The sequence below is a fragment of the Galendromus occidentalis genome, unplaced genomic scaffold, assembly GCF_000255335.2.
Source record: "Galendromus occidentalis unplaced genomic scaffold, Mocc_1.1 scf7180000077484, whole genome shotgun sequence".
Classification (NCBI taxonomy): Eukaryota; Metazoa; Arthropoda; class Arachnida; order Mesostigmata; family Phytoseiidae; genus Galendromus; species Galendromus occidentalis.
In genome coordinates, this window is record NW_003805472.1 from 587,039 (window position 1) to 608,251 (window position 21,213).

The following is a 21,213-nucleotide window of genomic DNA, read 5'->3' on the forward strand; positions in this document are numbered from 1 at the left end:
TAGCTGAAGCGTTTCGATATCCCGCTGAGTTTGGCGCTTTTTGACAAGCGGAGTGAAGTGCCGTGTGTGTACTCAAGGTGCTCGAGGGTGTTAATCGGTTCCCTGTCCACGTATGTATGTACATTGCATGGAGCACGAAGGCGGCCATCGGACAATGGCGGTCGCATGTTTGTGTTCGGCGCAGATTTGCCGCAGATTTGTTGGAGAATGGCCGAAAGACTTCAACTCGCTCGATCACAAAACAGACACACGGCGAGAGAGAAAGAAGAGACACGCGGGAGGCCTGAGCGCGGCCGCCGACTCCACTCCGAGAACTTCTACGAAATCTCGCCGCGATCGACATTAGCTTGTAGGTAGCTAGCTTCATGGATTTGTCCCCACACGCGGATGACCGCTTGCATGGGCATATGTACCTAGGTATATGATGGCGGATCGGATCGCCGTCGGACAAGAACGACTCCGGTCGACGTCCGACCGGACCCACCCGATCCACGCCATTCGTCGGTCCGCGCGTTTTCCGCATACAACTCCACTTTTAAGGCAAATAACATATTTTTCGAATCATTACGAGGATCGTAAATAAGAGCAATGTACAACCGATTTTGACGAATCGCTTTGTGAGCCGCTCTTCGGTCGCTGCTAGTGATTCTTTCTCAGCATGACATGCGACGTGAGTAGAACGTCGGCGACGGCCACGGCGCGGACGGCGGACTGCCTGACTGACGGTAAAATCGAAAACACTCAAATGAATATCACTGGTTGCAAAGAACATAATAAACAAACAAATGACACGAGTGAGTTGTGAACGATGTCCTTCGCCGAATACTCGCTTGACTGCGTCTTTGCTGCTCGAAACTAATGATGTCGACTAGCAGTATAATGACGAGCCGACGACCGAACGTCAAGCAGGCGGTCGGTCGGGCAGACGAACAGCCTAGCACTTGCGAGAGATCTGCGGTTCATCTATTCGTATACCTACTTATTCGGCTCTATGTTCATTCGATGATACACGCTTGAATATTCATGATGTCCCAGTGTGGGCTGATCATCATTATTCATACATTGAGCGATTCGTCCGATACGCATGCGAACGATGTGGAGCATCTCAATCATTTTTTTTTCTCTTGATCCGTCTCGGAATTCGCGACCAATAGTTCCACTCGGATTGCGCACTTCGACGATTTCTTCTTTTGGCAGGTCATTTATGACGCTCATCTAAGATTCCTCGTCGCGGAAATTTTTTCTCTGCCTCGGATTGAAGTTCGCGCAGGGCACGAAGTTCGCTCGAGGCGAAGCTGGTGGTAGACTGAAGTGAAATCCGAGTTTCTGCATTCCGTCCGAAGAAATCTCAATCTTCGATGTTGGCTCGGGTCAGTTCTGGCCGAATTTTCCGCGGTCTGTCGAATCAATTGCGTGAAAGAGATGTCGACATTTACGCTTGACCGCTCAACGTAATGATACCAACAGACGGACACACTCGCCACTCAGCCGCAAACCACCGGACTACGATTGGATCCGAAGCAGACAAGCGGCCGGACGCGACCAAAGCGACCGCGGAGGATTTCCTCTGCGAAGCCAAAGGTGCTCTTGTGGCTTGATTTCGACGCTCCGATCGAATTTTCACCGTCGAATTGGATCCCGCCGCCTTCCTTGTGCATCGCAACGATCGGAATGGGCCGGTGGAAAGCGAGAAAAAATACGTTTCCCATCCTCTTGTGCTTGACCGCTAGTATTTTGATCAGGAGCGTCTTCCCCCTGTCAATCGGTGATTGACCTGAAATTCCCGCCGAGACAAAAACGGCCCCGCGAGGGAATCGGCACCATTCCCTTGCCTGAAAATTCTCAGTCAGCCCCGTAGGAGCGTAGCTTTCCTCGATGGAATCGATGCATGAGGAATCATGGCCGTCGCATCCGCTACGGAATTCCATGCGCTCGCAGGTGATCGTTCCTCTCTTTGCTCGATCCTAGCCAGCTCGCACCGAATAAGTCACGGAACGGCGCGGTGCCGCCGACGACGTCAACGACAATAATGAAGAATACTGCGACTGCAACTTTGCGGGGCTGTCGACACCCTTGTAGTCGCCTCGTCATCGTGTCGCACAGATACCCCTTAAGCCGCGTTATATCCCATCGAAGGGAGCGGGCGACCCAGCGACCGACCATCCTCCCAAGAAGCAACGCAGCGGCGGCACTCGGGCAGCTTTCCATAGAGTCTCTATTGATCGAAGTCAAAAGTTTGTTCGAGCAGAGAGAAAGAGGGATTTGCGAAGTTTTGTCAGAGTCTCCGCAGATCGTGGCGGCTGACTATGCTCGAGGTTGTCTCTTCCCTATCGTACACTCAATCTCCTGTTTCTCCTCTCTCCCTCGCACAGCTTGCCTGCCTGCCTGAAAGCCCACCCGCCCGCCTGTCCGTCCGCCGAGACGATGGATGAACAGACGTGCTGCCACGTCCCAGGATAACATAACGTGCGGGCAACAACGGCGGTGCAGGCTGCCCTCAAGAGGTCGTCCGTCTTCGGGATTGCCCAGCGACACATAATGCAGCTTTATGCATCGAACTCCGAGCGAATATCCCGGGCACGTATTCACTACGGCGCACGAGCGTGCACCCACTCGAGCGCACGAACGCATATGAAGTTCGCGCATTTTCCGAAAAAAAATAGGAGCCGCCCTCTGATTTATGGATATCGTCCCTGACGTAAATATGATCGTTCATGGAAATATTCATCCGACTAACTCGTTTTTTTCGCCGAGCCTAACTCACCTGTATGACGCGCATGTTGAGTCCGGTCTCCTGGGCGAGCTGTTCCCGAATGTGGCGTGTGGGCTTTGGGGTCGCCGCGAAAGCGGCTTTGAGAGTTTCCAGTTGCTTCGCCTTGATTGTGGTCCGAGGTCCGCGACGTTTCTGGCCTCCGCTACCGTCGTCAGGGGCGTTGGCTTGGCCGGATTCGGGACCGCTGCCCCCGGAATCGGGCCGTTTCAAACCAGGCAGCTCTGTCATCTGCATGTTCTGACTCGCGGTTGCGGGAAGCTGCGTGAGTTGCGGCTGCGGACTCTGAGAGCCCAGAGCGAGGAGATCCCGTTCCACCGAATCTTCTCTCCGTTCTCTCTCCAAGAGGAGCTCGGATTGGCTGTCTTGCGTTTCGTCCAGCTCGAGCGAATGGTCTCCGGGAGATGCGGACATCACTGCAAGGAGTCGAGAAAAAATATATTTTCTATTTGTGATCAAGAACCAGCCCGATTCGACTGACTGAGGGACTGGGCTGAGGGACGACATGGATCCTCGAATACCCGAGTAAAGGAACTCCTGTTGAGGGATTTCCCCGGCAAAACCGAAAGACGAGTCCCAAAATAGATTCAGTCTTCCTCTGGACCCGGGAAAGGTGGAGATCGCTCCCTGCCCGTCCGCTTTGGCTGCATTGCGGCAGAGGGACGCGCTCGCTCGGAGGCTTTGAGAGACCGCAGATGCGAGCCGAGATTCTTTGGATGTCTTCTTGTAGGGAGGGTGTATGCCACACACGTTGAGTCCATTACCCTGATCGATTGACTGTAGCCCTGCGGCTGAATCCAGGACGGTCAGGATAGCCGTTTCATTTGAACAAAAGTCCGCTAACGGACCATGTGTTCGCTAGGCTGGTCAGCTAGCCGGTCGGACGGCCGGCCAGCGAGCGAGCGACCCGTTCACGTTCCAAAAGGGAGGTTTCGACGTCGAGATTCGAGGCGCTCTCTCCTCGGAACCATCCGAGCCACGTCGCGTCGGCTCCTCGATAAGTGATTTCCTTCAGGTACTTATGATAATATTCGTCGGAATCCCGTCAAGAATAGCGGTTCCCACGTCAATCGATTGGAAAAAAGAAAACTCTGAGGGGTTCGATGAAGAATTTTGATTTGATTTTGATTTACTCACTGCTATCCAGGGGGGTCAAGGGATTCGCTCCGGCGGCGCAGAACAAACCGTAGTTTGGGTTGCCTGGAAATGAGATGCACCTCCGTTAAGTCACGACTCCTCGAGGCGTTGGTACTGCTATTCCGCCCATGGCAGGGAAACTCAGAATTTCCGCGAGAAAATTCGAGAGCCGCAATGGACAAAAATTCACGGACACCGATCTCATGCCGGTTCCATGTTGAGCCCAGTGTTTATCGCCACTCGGTGACGTCTTGCTTCGGCATACAATGTATAGCGTTGTGGAACTTTTGGCTCAGAGACGTTTGCTTGCAAAAAGTCATGCATTTTTTACCAATGCGTGTTGTCTTGCTACTATTTGCCGCTGGTATGTTAGCGAGTCTCCTCTTTTCCGCTCAAACTTGTGGTCGTGTGAATATTGCACATCCAGGCGAGCTATCTCTTCTCCCCCCATCAGAGCACGAAACCGGCTACAAGAGGGTGCTGTTGTTTCTCTTATCCTGGATGTTCTATCGTTGCCTAAGATTCGCAGAGATCAGAGCCACGGTCGAGTATGAAGCAAATGGACTTGGGTGGAAGGAGCTTCTCCCAACCGGCTAGTCTTCGGAACGCCTCGAACTGCAACGGAGTTCCGGAAAAATCGATGGCGACCAGTCAATTAGGAATCTAGACATAGCTCGCCGAAGAGGGACCCTTCTCGGAACTCCGTCCCGCTCATTCCGCGGGTAATTCCGATTGGTGCGCAACAGATCCCCCGGTCTGAGTTTCTCGCTCTGCTCGTTCAATTTGTCGCGTATTCCGTCGCTGGAAAGGAGCAATAACAGAAGGTGTTTCGAAAATGATGGCCATGTGCTCAAGAAGCGCGCTCGTGCTGTTGCTCGGCTCCCGAGCCGACATACCCTGTCTCCCACATCTTAAATGATGTGTGCAGAGGCAACGAGCCTTGTCCGTCGGCTCGGGCAGCCTAGATGAGCAGCTGTATTTCATACGGAGTTAGCTGGCTGACTGCGAACAACCATTCTCCTTGAGTTTGCATCCACACGTGCAAGTCTCTGGCGAAACTCGCGCGCAGATAAATATATACAGAGATGGCTCGATTCGAGCGTACCTGCCAGCGTGCCCGCGCACGTGCCTTCTACCCGCCTGCGTGGGCCACAATCGCAGCAGCAGGGTCGGCATCATGTGTCGAGACCAGACGAGCAACAATCGAACGTCGACGACCAATGAATTACCATACCAATATTTCTTATGATTTTCTTCCCGATCCTTCCGAGATCTGTTTATGCCAGTGTTCATGGAAATAAAATGATTCGCACAATGAGAGCGGTCCCTCTAGCCGTACGACTGAAGGCCGCAACGAGATCTCGAGCTGCGAGTCCTGACGTCTTGGCTCGAGTACCTTAGCGAACGAGTTGGAGAACCTGTTCTTCAGCAGGATCTCGCAGGGGTCACGGAGCGCACTCAGTCTGCGGGAATGATTCTGATCTAATGATCTGGAGATGGATACACGTCAATGAGGATGACAAAACGTAGTGCTCTTGAGGAAGAGCAGCGGATATCCAAGGGAGAGGGAGCATTGTTCGAATGACAGCGGGATCCCTTGATCGCGTTCGCAGGGTCGTGATCCTTGAGGAATCACCAAACAAAAGCGGCTGGGCGGCGCGGCTGCGACTGGCAACGCACACGGCTCGCGGTCGATTCGGCCGCGATCGGCTCGACGTTTTTCCCGTGTTCGGGATGCACGAAATTCGACGTTTCCTCAAAAGATAGCAGCTCTCTGCATCCCAGCACACTTGACGGATAGTTTTCGATGCTCCGCAAGTTTTCGGGGGAATGTACTCCGACACCATGGGGTAGACAGTTTAATGAAGTTCCCTCACACGATCTCGTGCAGCTGGGAACCCTCGACGCCCTTTCGCGTCCGCATCGAGATTTTGCTGGAGAGTCGCTCGCGCGTCGATTTCTCGAGCATCGAATAGAAGTATCGTTCACTCCTTCGTTTCTTTTTCTCTCTGTCAGGAGAAGTCTCTTGACGAACTCGACTCGTCGTCTCTATTACCCGGCACATCAAGAGAGCAGGCTCATCTGTTGGGGAGGAGAAAAAGCTTCCCGCTCGAAGACATCGTTTATGCGCTCCCTCGTTCCCAAGTAGCAGGTCTTCTCCTGACACAGTTCCCTACACCGGCCCTATTGCGGCGGCTGTCTCCTTTTTCTCGTCCTTATCCCCTTTTTTTGCTCGTTGCTTCCGTTACCCCGGCTGACTTCTACTTTGAATGGTCGCGTGACCGAACGGTAATTCGGAGAGCTTTCTAGCCCGCTTCGACCTTTTTTCCAATCACAATTCACCCGAGGAGCTCCATCAGCGCTTCTATTCCGTCTCGACGAGCCAATCCAACCCCTTCTCGTCGGTTCGTTTCGTTTATTCGATGCCTCGGTCGTTCTCGCTCGCCTTTAACCTCGTAATGTTACGCTTTCCTTGCGGAACATCGTCAGCCGGGAGCCTTCGCACCTACGAGATCCATGCTCCATCAACACTGCCATTGAGACCAAATCTCTCGAGCTTCGTACTTGTTGCGACGCAAACCAGGCTGCGGGGTCGTATCAAGGGCTTTGCTGCGCTATCGCAGTCGCTCGTTTTGTAGTCAAGTAGCGCTAAAAAAATTGGAATTTCTGTGAACTAGCCCCCGCCTGACAGTCTAAGACCAGTACGGCTTTGACGAGGTGATCCGTTTGGACTCTTGGGACCGGTGGAGACCCAGAGCGGGAGGCAAAGCTCCGACGGTCCGAGAGCTCCGAGTGGGTTAGCTCGATACGGCCGGCTCTCGACATCGACAGATAAATCCGAGTAATCGAGCGAGTTTTCCCGGTACTCCCTACGCTTTTCTGTTTTTCGAGCGAGTCTACGTGGTTGGTCATCCCGGAAGAGCCCCCGAGCAAGAATCGATGTATAACACTTCTATCGCGAAAGTATCCGACAGAGACGGCTGGACGTCTACGACTAGTTGCGACTTGCGATCCAGTGCTCGATAGGGGAGCTGACTGGTAGATATCAGGACTGGTATCTGCTCCGATGGCTTGTCTGCTGCTTGGAGTGGACGAAACCGTAGAGAGTGAGATGTAGGACCGCTTCTACTGCTGCGTCTAGTGAATTAGCATTTGAATGAAGCTGGCGCTCAGTCTAACACCCCCTGCCCATATCACCCCTGTTCAACAATCCAAACTCACTCCCTCACACCCTCATGCCAGTCGCATGGGTACAGAGCGAGGGGGTGAGCGAGCAAAAGAGTGTTGTGTCTATGCGAGAGCAAGTCCACAACATCAGAGTGGAAGCCTAAAGATTGCTTCCACTGCAAGTCAGCAAAGTCGTACCAACAAAGCCCAGAGCCGAAGCTTGCAAGAGGCTCGGACACATGAGGGAAGCCTTGCTCGGCAGAAGAACTGCTGAACTTATCCCACAAGCTCTACGCAGAAGCTGAGATTATCCCTCCCCCGTTCAACTCTATTCGCGTCAATCGCAGCCCGCACGTTCTTAGCAACGAATTCCCGGAATTATTGAGTTTTCTTCGACTCTGACTGAGAGAGAGAGACTCTCGAACACTGTCCATGCGAAATTAGGGGCCTGAGACTTTCTTTATAGAGGAAAACAGAAGACCGGAGGGGAACGACTTCGTGGAGGGGGAAGCCATGAAATCAGCTCGCTCGCTCTCTGGTCGAAATAAATGGACGTTTGAAGAAGCGGCCCGATCAGTTGGGTATATAAATGAACGAACGAATGAAACTCAAAGACGATCGGGGAGGAAGTCGTCGAGTTGCGACTCTGACGCCGGGAACTCCGAAACGATGCGGAGGGGGTTGCGGAGGCAGGCGATAAATTAGAACTTGATTTGCATTGATGACTTCACTTCAGAGCGTGCGGGCTTCTCGACCGACCGACCGGTCAGCCGCGCGCCCAGGTCGCCGGAGTGAGAGACGGGGATCGGATGGAGGAAACCAACTCGCAAGCTCGGAGTTGAAGAGACCTTCCGCGCTGAAGTCGTTGACAGCTCATTCTCGCAGCGATGGCAGCGAGTGCCACCAGTCTCGATGATCGCGCGATAAGGCGGGCTGGTTCCCAGAGGAATGGAATCGTCATTCTCTCCTGTTGTCGGTATATTCTTGTCTCGCACGTTTCCTACAGAGGGAGACCAGGAATATAAGGGGCGCTATTTCCACGGCTCCGATCGGACACTATCATCGTCGGTGGCAGATTTTGAGATCGAGCGCTTTTCCTCTCGGAATTCTCTTCCCAGCTCGCCTTCGCTCGGAGTGCCGCCGACTCTGAGCCTCAACTCGATGTTCGGCGGAAGCCCGGCATCGTCTGTAATGAAGACGAGAGTCTCGATCTTCCCAGACCGCGTCGTTCGTCAATTGAGCGGTTTCAGTGCAAAACAGGCTGCGGTTTGGCAGCCGTATCATTTACGCCGAGCCAAATTACAGGGCATCGGCACTCGTGCTCCAGCTTTCACAGATCCGCAAATCGCAGACATTGCCGGAGAAACAGAAGCCCGAAAAGAACGACGGCGACAGAAGAACACGACCGCCGAAAAACACGGCAGCGAGTGAGGCCGCTACCGTTTCGGACGGAGAAAAAACATCGGGAGTGTGATGAAAAGGGCTGCCACCAGAACTTCACAGCGTCCACGCACATTCGTTCGCAGATCGATGCTTTATGCAGAATTCCATCGCATGTCTTGCTTTCATCCTTCCAGCTGATCCGTCGTCTCCCTGGACGGGGTGTCGCTGGGAGGTCGCGAGGGAGCGAGCGATTCCCGAGTTGTCCCAAGACTGCAACAAGTGCAGAGGGACGCAGTGTCAACAGAAGCGACATCGTGGAATGAGCAATTGACAGCTTCCGTTTCCGGTAGAGAGATACCTCACTTGCCAAGCGAACGACTGGGGAGCTTTTGATCTCTCCCGCATTCGCACCCTATTCCGCGCAAACGACACGCCCCCAACTTGTATTGCTCACTCGAAACGATAATGAAGAGCCTTGCACTAATGTTGGGCGGATCTGGGCAAGTGGGTTTCGGATCACTCGAACAGAATTCATTGGATTTTCCCTCAATAGACCAAACAATTCAATGGCGCGCACCGCAGCATTCTCAAGGACGACTTTCTCGCACAGAAATCGCTGTTGAGCGCAAAAGCTTCTGATTTCCTTGAATTGGATAGCTCCACCATCTCGACGCTTCAGGACTTCCGAATAAATCCAAGTACCTCGAATCCGTCGGAAAAAGAGGTAACACCGTGGTATCAAGGACCTCCTTGAAGCAGAGCAATGATGGAAAATATTCACTCGAATAAACGAAAGGAATTCGAATACGGCGGAGCCTTTCGGGGACGGGGGTAACGGTCACAGCCCCCAGTTGGCCAAGTGGTCGCTCAATCCTGAGTGAAAAATGCACCGTCGACCCTTCTTGCTGCGTCGAGGAATGTATTGGACATTCATCCATCCATTGTGTTAATTTAGCTGCCCTCCTGTCTGTCGGCCAGACATCGTACCTGCCTAGCCCAGGAGTCAGGCATCCCAGCCAACCAACGAGCAAGCCAGCCGCCCGGCCGGTCGGCCTGCCGTCCGAGCGACCCGGCGGTCTTTCGACTCGCTCGCGGGTTCACCCTCGGTGCGAGTCTATCTACTTTTTCCCGAAAGCCCGCAATCTGCCCGCTCATCGGCCCCTTTGCCTGCCCCTTGGTCCGGCGAGCTTGCTTGTCGGCTCTCCTCCTCAGGGCAATGTTTTTTGTTGCTCAATTCTTCTGTTTGAGCTCCCTTCTCCTCGGGTGGTTAGCTCGCCTCACTTGGTGCGAACAACTAAGCTTCTCGCTCGGGGAGACCAGCACCGGGATGCCTACAACCATCGGGAAGCGTCTCGGGAACGGAAACTTTGCGAAGCCCTCGCCAGCCGATCTATCGGCGGTGGATCAGTCGAATTCTGCACGGACCGTGCGATTGCATACGAACGATATTCTGTGGAGTCCATGGACATCGCAGAGCAGTATTCTTACGACAGAACGATGATCCGGAGCTATCAGCTGAGCACGCCCAAACATTTGCGGATAGAGAGCGCTGGGACAGAACAATAAATCAATCGCTTGGATTTCCGGTAGAGGCCCGCCACCTCGCAGCAGGTTCCTCGAGGTGCCGCAGGTCATCATTGAGGGGGAGGTTGTCGTCGATATTGTCGGCGGTTCTTGGGCCGCGCCGCCGCCGCCGCTTCGATGTTGTCTTCGAAGTCCGTCGAATAGAAGTACGCGTGCCACCCTGCCGACAATCTACGTGAAAAATACAACAGCTTTGCTGTCGTTAGCGGCCCAGCGTGCGTTTTCGTCCTGAAGGGTTGCTTGCCTAGTGGCGCGCTCAACGGCGCTGACCTCGCTGTATTTCGGTCGATTGTTCCGATCGTCCCATTCTAAATATCCCGCGAAGCGTCAACAGGCCAATCTTCGGACTTTTCAAGACCCCAAATGGCGAAACTCTCGCTCGATCTTATCCATCCCGAGCCCAGACCTCGCGGGATCTCATGACTCGAATATTTGCTGCGAGCCTCCTGTCCGGTCCATTTTTTTTCCGCTGGCGCACTGAACGATTTTGAGCTTTTTGTTTCAACGAAGTTTCGAGTTTCGACATGGCACCGACTACGTATCCGCCGAGGACAAGTCATGCAGGAGCGAAAAAACCCAGAACTAGGTTCTCCTGTCGTGCGACGCTCCGCCGCAGAGAGCAGGTTTCCGCTCAGCAGGAGAGCGCACACCACGGTTTCGTTTGGCGGTTATAGAACTCGGGGGTGCCAACCGACACTCGTTCTGGGTACTCCGCGGAATCATTCACGTTCGTAGGACCTCCGGCAGGCAGGCCGGCTCCGTGTACTCACACACATGTCGCAAAATCGATATTTGAATAATGCGGGACCGCCGACTCTGGAAGACGCATACCGACAAGGGGTACGCAGGAGAAAAAACAAATTCACTCTGGATACCGTCGGCGGATGCAGGTGTTGGAGGGCTTAGGATTCGGATGGGAGGCAGAGTCTCGAGGAGTCTCACAAATCCCGAGCCCGTGGGGATCGACAAGACTCTTCTTCCACCATACGGGCAGCGATGACGCGAGGGAAAGGCTTTGGTGGAGATTATCTCATGAATTCCGCCGCCGAACCACAGCTTGTTCGCACTGACTGCAGCGTACTTCGATCGTGTTGTCAGAGGTTCCTCGAGATTCGCGGGCTCTGACGTTGCGTTGGGAGCGCGTTCCCTTCGTGAACACCGGAGCTTCGATCTGTCGGACAGACTTCGGACATGGTTGATATACAGCGATGGGGAAAAAGCAACGAGTGGAGGAACATCCATCGGAGAAACTTCTAAATCCTCGACGAATCTTTCTTCTCGGCCGAAGGATCTGAGTGAGCGTGGTCGCGACTCGCAACCAAGTGACTGAGCACCGAATGAGGGAGGGAGCGCTCAGCCTGCGTGCCCCGACGCGGGGAATGGCTTCTGATAGGGCTGCGATGAGAAAAAGCGAGAAAAAGGGAATGAGGGAGAATTCCACGAGCAGTCAGTGGCTCCAAGATTGGAGCGTGTATAGCAGCAGCCGCCGCCGCCGCCGCAGCGGAATGACAGCGGATAGTGGAAAAGATCCTCAACCCGTTCGTTCGCTGATCCTCATGGAAAAGAGGAGACGGTCGGTCGGTCGCACCATCCGCCCGCTTGCTCGAAATAACCGACAGGGCACCCAGTCAACCAACCATCAAACCGACTCTGAAGCGGCGGCAAGGGCAGAAGCGGCAAAGCCCGGAGTCGCACCAGCGGAGGCAAACCTCCTTCTCGAGCTTTACTGCTGCCGCAGCCCTGTGAGCTCTGGGGTTTTCGAGGCTGGAGCGTAGGGCCAGATGAAGGGACGGGGCAGACGGTGGCGTCGTCGAGGCTTCGGAGTTTTTTTTTGGTCAGGGTTCGCGCCGACCGATGCGATTCACATTTTCCGCAGGGTATCCCGAAAATCTCCGCCAATTTTTTTTATGCACGAATCGTTCAAGCGCCTCGACTTTGTTCCGTTTTATTTTCGTCCACGCCTGGAATCGAACCGACGCAGAACTCCGCAAGGATGAGCGTCCATTGTGTGAGTAGAGGAAAATCCTTGGCCTATGGATAATGCCGCGACGTTTTCGCATCGAGTTCCGGGACAATGGAGTCGGGAGACGGGTCCGCTTATGTATCGAAGTTAGCAGTAGCGATCAGTGTAATTCGGTTTCGTTTCGCCATATGTAATGTCGCACACAGGTCGACTTATCGGAGCCGTCGCTGGCTCTGCTACACAGCTGGTGGTCACGTGCCACAAAGTTTGCCATCAAAGATGAAAGACTCATTTCTGAAGCAAGATATCTTCCCAAAAAGAACAAACAGCTAATGGTCACGCGAAACATCAGCTCCGCCTCATCGATATATATGTCGCCTGACCAGCCCAAAACGACCGAGGAGAGCTGTGAGCTGGACTTTTTCTAGAGATAGAGTCGGTGAGGGAATCGAATACCGAGGCGGCGGAAATCTTCCAGATAATAGGGGGAGAGGCTGGAGCGGAGCCGGAGAAGAGCCTCGACGCTCAGGATGTAGTAGTGTGTGTGCTCGACTCGCTCCGAGCTTCGGGCCTCAACTTCTCTTTTTCCCCTGCCGGTGTATGTTGTCTGTTCTCCCGCGAGCCGCGTTCTCCACGCCTCGACACAGAGTATACTTCTCTGTTTGCAATGGCTGAGATTCGAGGAATCGATCGGTGAAAGTGCAAATCGAGAATGACCCTTGAAATTGGAATCGCGCTCGTACCATTGGAATCGAATGCGTGCTTATTTCTCCGATGCGCTATTCCTTACTCTCTGATGCGCCATTCCTGTCCCGACTGTCTCGGGATAAGGATGCTATTCCTGTCTCAGCGAGCTAGTCGACGACGACTACATAGCACTTCTCCATTTCTCTCTCTCTCTTCGCTCCGAGAAAACTCGTCAGCGACGACGTAATTGTCGTCTGCCGAGTACGATACGATTGGCGACGGAGCCGGGGAACGCGACGCCTATCCAAAACCTCGTCGTTTAGACGGGGAAGAACGTGTCGAAAGCCGCGGAAGGTCTCAGGCTCTTCTTATCCCAGGATGAGACCGAGGGTCGGCACCAGCAACCCAAGCGACAAATTGGCGACCGATTCCGTCATCCGGGTCCTCGGCTGAGCTCCCGGACGTTTCGGGTGTCAAACGGAAGCCCGAGAGCAGAGACCGAGGTGTCTCGACGAGAGAGGATCAACGGAGAAATACCGAGAGAGTGGCGAACTCAAAGCTCCTCGAGAGGTGATGGTTGAACAGCGCGTCGAGCGACGAAGGCTTCCGAAAACAAACACGGCAAAAGCAAATATTGAAACGACACGAAGTGAAGGGACACCACCTCCCCCACCATACCGTTGGTCCCTATCGTTCCCCGTGTTCCTCCCGATCCTTCCCGGTCGGCGTTTGCTTTCCCGGATCTGTCGACTCCTGATCGGATATCTATCTGATCGTTCACAAGCTTGCGATTCTCGCCGCCCAGACTCTTACTCCGACTGCGGGTATTTTTCTCTTCTTCCCCTTGCCCTCGCAAGCTTTTGCTCCCCAACGTCCCCTCTTTCTCGCATTTCCTCTCCCCGTGATCGTACTCTTCGCTGTTTTGCCTCGATAACTCCACGAGTTGGAATCCCTGCTCCCGAATCGTTGCCCTTGTGGTCGTTCCACAGGAATAAAAAAAATACCCGGTGCTTTCAGTCGCTCGTAATTCGACACGGCTTCCGAGCGGGATGACTCTTTGACAAGGAAATCCCGCTTGTGGGTGGAAAAGTCCTCCGTTACATTTTCGGAACAGACGCAGAATTTCAGAGTCGAGCCACCCCTGTCGACTTACGGCCCTCGGTTCCTTCGTGATATCGAGTGAGAAGTGAGCCCGATCGTGGTCTTGAAGTTTATGTCGTATTCACGAGATTGAACATGCTTGTGCACGCCCATTGGCCCCTGCACGCATGAACCTTGATCCCAGATCGATTCGAGATCATCGGTCAAATGAAGTTTGAGTACAGCTTCGATAAAGCGCCTTGTAAGCGAAAGCCATCGACGCGGAGCCTCACCGGGCACATATGACGGGTACGACGGGGGTAGGTAGGTAGGGGGGGTTAAAGGTTTACATGAGCCAGAAGCATCTGCGATGTCAGCCGAATCGCTAGTCAACCTAGCAATTAAAATACGTAGCCGATGTTGATGCGCGAATATCAGACGGAACCCCTGGCTTCGTGAAGTGGGCGGATGAACGGAATGATTAGAATGTCAGTGATGTCAGAGGTCATTCACAAACTTGTGAAGCTAAAAAACAACTCACAGCAAATGTCGAGGACACGTTCGCGCAGGAAGGTCACAGCCAACATCACAACCACTGCATCGGGATATTATATTCCTTCTCCAAGCGGGGAGTAAACGAACTGAGGAACGTCGAAGACGCATTCTCCCAGATCTCCCGGTCAAGAGAGATTCGCGGAGCGGATCTTGGCTTTCCCCTCTGTGAACTCGTCGGAAATGGAGAGCCGAGGTTACCGAAAAAATCGAAGTGTCCCGCCGAGCGGCAGTCTAAACGGGTGGAGATTTCCTCCTGCCCTTTTCTACGACCCCCGAGCAGTCCTCTCTTCTCGCCTGTCAAGATCAGCGGCAGCTACCGAAATGAGATAAGATCATATCAGGTGCTAAATGTCGAAGCTCGAGTCTGATGGAGGGTCTCACGCGAGTGTGACGCTGCTGCCCGTGGAATGTCAGCCATCGCAGGCGATGTCTCATTTGCGAATGGAAAAGAGAGATCGCCACGGTCGGCTGCCGAATGACCACAATCGTCGTCGGCGGCAAGATGACCGAGCCGGGCGATGTTCCTGTTGTATAGGTGTCGCGAGGTGCAGCCAGAAAGAGTTCATTGAACATCAATCTTCAGAGAGTTCATCCCCAATGAAGATGATCAAGATGATCATTCGTGATCGATGCTTTGTGATTGATGGTGTTTGTTTCGTAGAAAATCGCACGTCACGACCGGCCGCAGCTTGGAGTCTTCGTTTTGACGCTGATGATGACTCGCACCCTACCCAAATCAAGAGTTTTTCAGTCAGCGGCTTTAAGGTGCGTTTTCATGACGTATTCTGTCGAGCCGAGGAATGGAACGACCGAAACAAAAAGCACAAGCGAGTCGCTCGGGCGCAGAATTTTAATCTCTCTTCGAACCACGGACACGAGGCATCGGAAAACAGAGAATTTTTTTCTCTCGTCGGGGGAACTCCCTCAGGCGGACAACGTCGGGAAGAGGGGAGAACGCGACCTAAACGGAGATGAGAGATCCAGGAGAAGCAAGCGGAGAACCGCAAGAATCCCGGGAGATGATAAATCGCTTCCCCATGAATTAAGCGGAGCAGGAGGAATCTTCAGCGACGATTCTCATCATCATCTTGCGCCCACTACGAAATTCTTCGGTCTCCGATATTCAGCGCGCAGAGCCCGTCCCAGCCTTTGTCCATCGTTCACCGAGTCCGTTCGAACTCGAGGCGTGCGTGCAGTCCGATGGAAGACCGCACTCGAGCGTCTTGCTCCAGCGAAGGTTTCGACTCTTCTGTGATAACAAGCGCCACAAGGTCGTTCGGTATCTGCGTCACGGTAACTTGGGGATCCGTCTTGGATTTCGGGGAGATTCTCCAAAACAACTCCATCCGTTTTCTTTCGTCCACGAATCGGCTTTGACCCAAGGGGAATACAAAAACCCAGACATATCCCCCTTGTCGACTCCCAGCGTCAAAATTTTGAAGATCGACTGGGGTGAGGGGAAAAAGTGGGGGAGTGGATCGGAGGAATGGGAGACGAGGAATGAGGTGTGGGCATCGAGACCTGTCACAAGGATCAGATCGTCAGTCTCATCAGCTTGCTTAGCCGCTATCTCGTCACGGGCGACAGGTGATCGAAATCTCTTGCCTCACGGTCCGACTGACTGACTGACTGCCAACCGACCAACCGACCAAGCAACCAACCGGAGGACGGACCGACCTACGGGCTTCGGCAGACTGAGCATCGGGTTGAGGTAGCGACCAGCCAAGCGTCTGACTCAGTCAGTCAGTCGGTCGGCACTCGTGCGCTTGCTTGGACGTCGCTATCTCGAGGGAGCTCCGCCGGCTCGGGATGAAAACCCGGGACGACCGAAATTCTCGCCGATCGCTAATCTCTGGCCAACAAAATGGAGACCTACAGAGGGACAGGGGGTCGACTGCAATTTTTCCCGGATTCAGACGTTCCCCCGATCGGAAGAGATGGTGGAAGTCGCTCGGGAAAACCCTCGCTTGGAGTCTCACGGATTTTTTTGGGAACAGGCTCCGCTTCCCGTTCCAGTGTCTCTCGGTGAAGCGGGCATGGAATCACCCGTCCCGGCGCGTCTAGAATCTCGGACGTCGGCGAGCAGCCCTCCCGCTGACCTCACGACCGATAGAGCTGACTGCCTCACTGTTTTCGCCTGTCATCGTTGTCGTTTGCCCGTCTCTGCTCGTTTTTCTGTTCTTCTGCCTTTTTGTCCGCGAACTTGCCTCTCGACTCGCCTAAAGCGTGTCTCTGTGTGGGAGGAACAGAGGGGACATCCGACGAGGAGCGCCAGTCGAGAAGAAAAACCGGCACTGTCAAATCCCGCTCTTTCGAAATGTTCGAAATCGCATCTGAAGCGTAGACGATTCTGGGGCAAACAACTCTGAAGCGCTCAATGAGCGCGTGCACTTCAATTGGACACTCCATTCGTTCGGGCTCATGGTGTGTATTTTTAGTGCGTGGAAACACGGTGGTGCAACCAAAGACTTATCAACAGCGAGGCATCAGCGGAGATGACGAGGGTACTTTTCACACAAAGCGGAGCGACCGATGAGCGCGTGGCTGACGACGCTCTTCGATATTTGTTCACGGCACGATATAGGGCGACGTGTGTGTATATCAGATTGACTCGGGCTCGGATCTTTTCCCCCCTTTTATTGGCTTCTTATTGAGCGATCATTGTCCCCGCGATCATTGTCGAATCGCCCCTTCCTCCGGCTCCTCGCTTTTCCTCTTTTGAATTTTATGACATGTCAATAACCCGCTGCTATTGCTGTCTCCGTTGTTGTTCGATCCAGATCGAGAATCAAGCGGACTCGGTAGCACCTACGAGATATTCTTCCCGATGCAATACATGAACTGATGCCTGGGAAATACCTAGGTAGGTAACTAAGCGATCAGAAAACATGAGACGCGAATGGCTCTATTGGCTACTCGATACAGTTTCCATCCCGCGAGTCAGACTCTGCGACAGTCGGAAGCAAAAGTAATCCAATCGAAAACGGGGACACCGGTCCGGCGTGGATTATTCATGAGTCGATCGAGACATTTTCTACTCATCTTGTTAGAGCCCCGTTCGAATTGTCGGGATTATTACGCAGAATAGTTTTCGACGAGAGCGATCTCGTCGACTGTCGCCACGGTGTTCTCCGATCCTGGATGGGTCCTTAGTACAGCTCCGGCCAGAGCCACAATCATAGCTTCTTTGCAATTACCCCCGGCGATGATGAGTTCTTGGCATGACCTCGAGTGCATTTCGAGGATCTGCATGGCGTACGAATCCCCACAGAAACAACGAGAATCGATGGATCATTTCCGAATTATTTCCATCGAATGCTACAGGTACAGCCTCACAGTCGTGCACCTCAGATGTCTCGCCTCCTTTCGGTCTTCGCTATCCGAGTCGAGGCTGGGCTTGTGAGCGTTTTCGACGTTTTAAGATTCGAAAAAAGGATGTGAATCACAAATCGGCAGCTCGTCAGTTGGACACTCCGGATTGTGACTGCGCATCTGACTGAGAGAAGCGACGAACGACTAGAAGAATCGATGCGTGGATCGATCGATAGATGGATTGTTGGACTCTCGGATGAAGTATCTGACACTGCGTAGAGAAAGTCTTCAGTCATCTTCAACTTCGGATCTTCACAACAGCAGAAGAAGCAGCAGCAGAAACAACAACGGCAGCGGCGACAGAACAGGAACGACACCTTTCAGTTTTTCTTTTCTTTCTACAACCACCGAGTCAAAAAGAAGAAGAGGAATTGAGGATGCTCATCCATCGTTCGAAAGGCAACCTCCGGTTTTCTTTCTTTCTCTGTCTGTCCGTCTATCTGTCCGTCGGTCGGTGCGTCCCCGAGCCTTCGCCTGCCTATCCGCTAGGAGGACGTCGGGGCTGATCGCGTAGACCCGTGGAACGGCAGACGAACAGCGGACACCTGCACGTCCACGGTCTGCTCTTGTGGGACATATTCTCAGGCAGACAAAAAACGGCGACGGACTTGAAGCATCTGATGGACAGGATGTGTCTAATGAGAAAGTCACTCACCCTGCTGTCGTTGATTCAAGTAGTCCTCCTTGCAAATGAAGCGGTTCTCGTCGAGAACGTAGAGCTCCTCGCCCGTGGACAATTGCTTGCGGCAGACGAGGCAAGTGAAACACTTCAAATGGAAGACTTTCGATCTCGCTCGACGCACGAGATCGGTTGGCGATATCCCTTGACCGCATCCCGCGCATTTCGTGCCGAAACGCCTGGAAAGGAAAAGATGCTTATGACTTATGATTATGACCAAGAATTTCCGCGTAATTATTAGACGACACGCAATCTATTCGGAGCTGAAACTACCGAAGGAATCGGTGTCGATGACCAGAGTTCCAAGAGCCCAAGGAGTCTCGGCGATCGGGGAACAGCTGATCGGATCCAACACAGAAGTATTTTCCGAGTGTCGCGGAGGTCTGAGGCTCCCTCAAAGCCGTTCGATCTCTTCGGAACACACTCCTCAACCCCTATGATGATCTCAGGATGCGGGAAGAGATTCGGGTGATCAATAGGGATCGCGATCTTGTCGCTACGATGAGCGCTTCCATTGAGACTGCAAATAGTGGCTACGAGCCGGTCATGCTAGAACCCGTTCAATGTTGATTGTTAGTGCGGTGAGTATTCGGAGGTCTCACGGTGGGAAAGAGGTTCAACGGCTTAGATCGAACAGGGCTACGGGTTATGCGAGCGGAGAACCACCGCGTTGCCGCCATCGTCTCCGTGAAGCCGTCACCGTCTTGGAAAGCCGGAGCCCTCTCTGCTCATACATCAGGTCGAATTTCAATGATCCAGCTGCCGACGAAATAGCCAGCTCGAGCTCCGATACATATACTCCGGGCTCAGTTTCCGAAAGGATGCGAATCTCAGTGTCTTCGAACTTTCAGGAACCGATGCCCCAAGTCATGCCGCCGAGTCACTCGCAGGATGTCCTACCGGGGGAAATTCCGAAAAAATGCCATCGGAACGATTCCTGGTCGGCTAGTCCTCGCAGACCTACGAGGGCCGTGGGTGAGGCCGACTAGCTACGGGCGCTCGCTCGCGGCACAAAGAAGAGAAAAAAGGAAAAAAAGAAGAAAAACGAACTGAGTCCGCCACAGCACAGAACGAAAGAACGACCGCCCGCCACCGCTTCGTTCTCTCCTCCGCTCGCTCGAACGACTGAGTGAGCTTCCTACATACAGGACGAGCGTGAGAGTGGAGGAGAGCGAAGCAGCAAGAAAGAACGATGGTGGAAATATGATTGAAAGAAACTTAAGAAGCCTCCCCGTCCCTTCCTCCTTTTCCTTTGGTCTCTCCTTGCCTGCCTGCTTCTCTCTCCCTTACTTCCTTCCTTCCGTACAGTCGGTTTCTCAGTGCGCTCGCCCGCCCGTCCGCCGGCTCGCGAGCGAGCCAGTTGACAGCACTGCTCCGACCCACAAAATCAACCAGACCAGCCCCCGCGCTTCCCTCTATTGGCCCCGCGTGGAGCTTCTCTCCCCCTCTTTTCCCCCATCACACTGCTCCATCCAAACACAGAGAAGGAGCATTGGATGGGACACACCGTGAACAGATAGCGTCCGGCTTGCCGTTTTCCCCCAGCATGCCCGCTCGTAATGCAGGACGACGTTTTACTCCGCTACAATGGTCGGAACACGATTCCTCCATGGGATTCCCTTCGAACGGAAATAAGCAAAACTGACTCAACGAGAAGCATGAAAGGCTTGTCAATCTCTGATAAGAGTCACAGGAAATGGCGCGGATGCTGTCAAGCTTTGCCGACCGGCGAGACTTTTTACCATCCTCTCACCTACGTTGCGACATTCGCGGAAGCGTAAGTCAGCTACGTAATTTCAGTGATTTTCAATGAAACCCGAGAAGTGCCAAAGCAAAAGGGAAAGCTTGAGGAGATTCTGCGCGTTCGAGGTCGGTGGGTTAAGGTGTCGGATTTCTCGAGAGCCGGTGAATGAGAGCAGTGACGAGAAGAACGACAAGGTGTCCGAGGCGGTACAAATGTTCTCCATGGAGGCAGTTCCGACGGAGGCTCTGACCTCGAGTTGAGCACGAAAGAAACGAGTTGTGACGTTGCCGATTCGACATTCATCTCCCGCGTCGTTCCGAGCTGTCCGTGACGAGCGTATGCAGCCTTCAGCGCAGCGGGTGACGCCAATGAAGAACAGGTGATGTCCATGAAGCGCTTGCTCCGGTGCTCCGAGAGGTGGACTTCAACCCTTGTCGACGATTAGTCGAACTTCAAATGCTGAACCTCTCTCCGGAGCGGAAGTAGCCACCTGGAGGAGCGAAGCCCTTTCGGAACATCTAAGTGGAATGAGTCGAGAACGAGCGTTATTACGTCACGGAATCCGATCTCCACGAGCGAGAAAGTCACAGAGACATCGTACCCGAAATCCCAGTCCTCACTGCAGCTCTCGATCTCGCCAGCAGGCTCATTACCTTTGGAAACATTCGCCATGATTTGCTCTGGGTCGGGCTTACCCAGATCATGTTCGGAAGAGCAACATTTCCCTCCTGAAGAATCTGCCGCGAGCTAGCGCAGGCACAGATGGAACACTATAAATGAATATACTGTCTCTCACCGCCGTGACGCCAACGACTCCGCAAGGGAGACTGTCGAATAAGCTCTCGAGCTGCCGGAACAGCTGGCGATTGAAACACTTGGCTTGACCAGCTTTGCCGGCGTCGTATAAGGTGGTCATTTTTCGAATTGTTGTCTGTTGCCCTTCTCATGGGATGGTGGACATCGTGCGAACGTAGTTCTCCGAGGAGCTCCCTTATCATGGAGTCAAAAATTCGATTCACACACGCCCGAGTCACGCAGAACATTTCTGTGCCCTCCATTGCGGTACGCGACTATTCACGACATGGATCACC

At 53.5% G+C, this 21,213-nt stretch overlaps 1 protein-coding gene across 1 annotated transcript in view; it reads right to left on the reverse strand.

Moving 5' to 3' along the window:
- LOC100904816 (LIM/homeobox protein Lhx1) overlaps nucleotides 1-21,213 on the reverse strand; it is a 43,274-nt gene that overhangs the window by 10,320 nt on the left and 11,741 nt on the right. The window contains exons 2-4 of the mRNA XM_029112141.1: nucleotides 18,355-18,557; nucleotides 3,908-3,970; nucleotides 2,765-3,186 (exon numbers count right to left, since the gene is read on the reverse strand). Coding sequence (XP_028967974.1) covers nucleotides 2,765-3,186; nucleotides 3,908-3,970; nucleotides 18,355-18,557 — 688 coding nt within the window. The remainder of the gene's footprint in view (nucleotides 1-2,764; nucleotides 3,187-3,907; nucleotides 3,971-18,354; nucleotides 18,558-21,213) is intronic.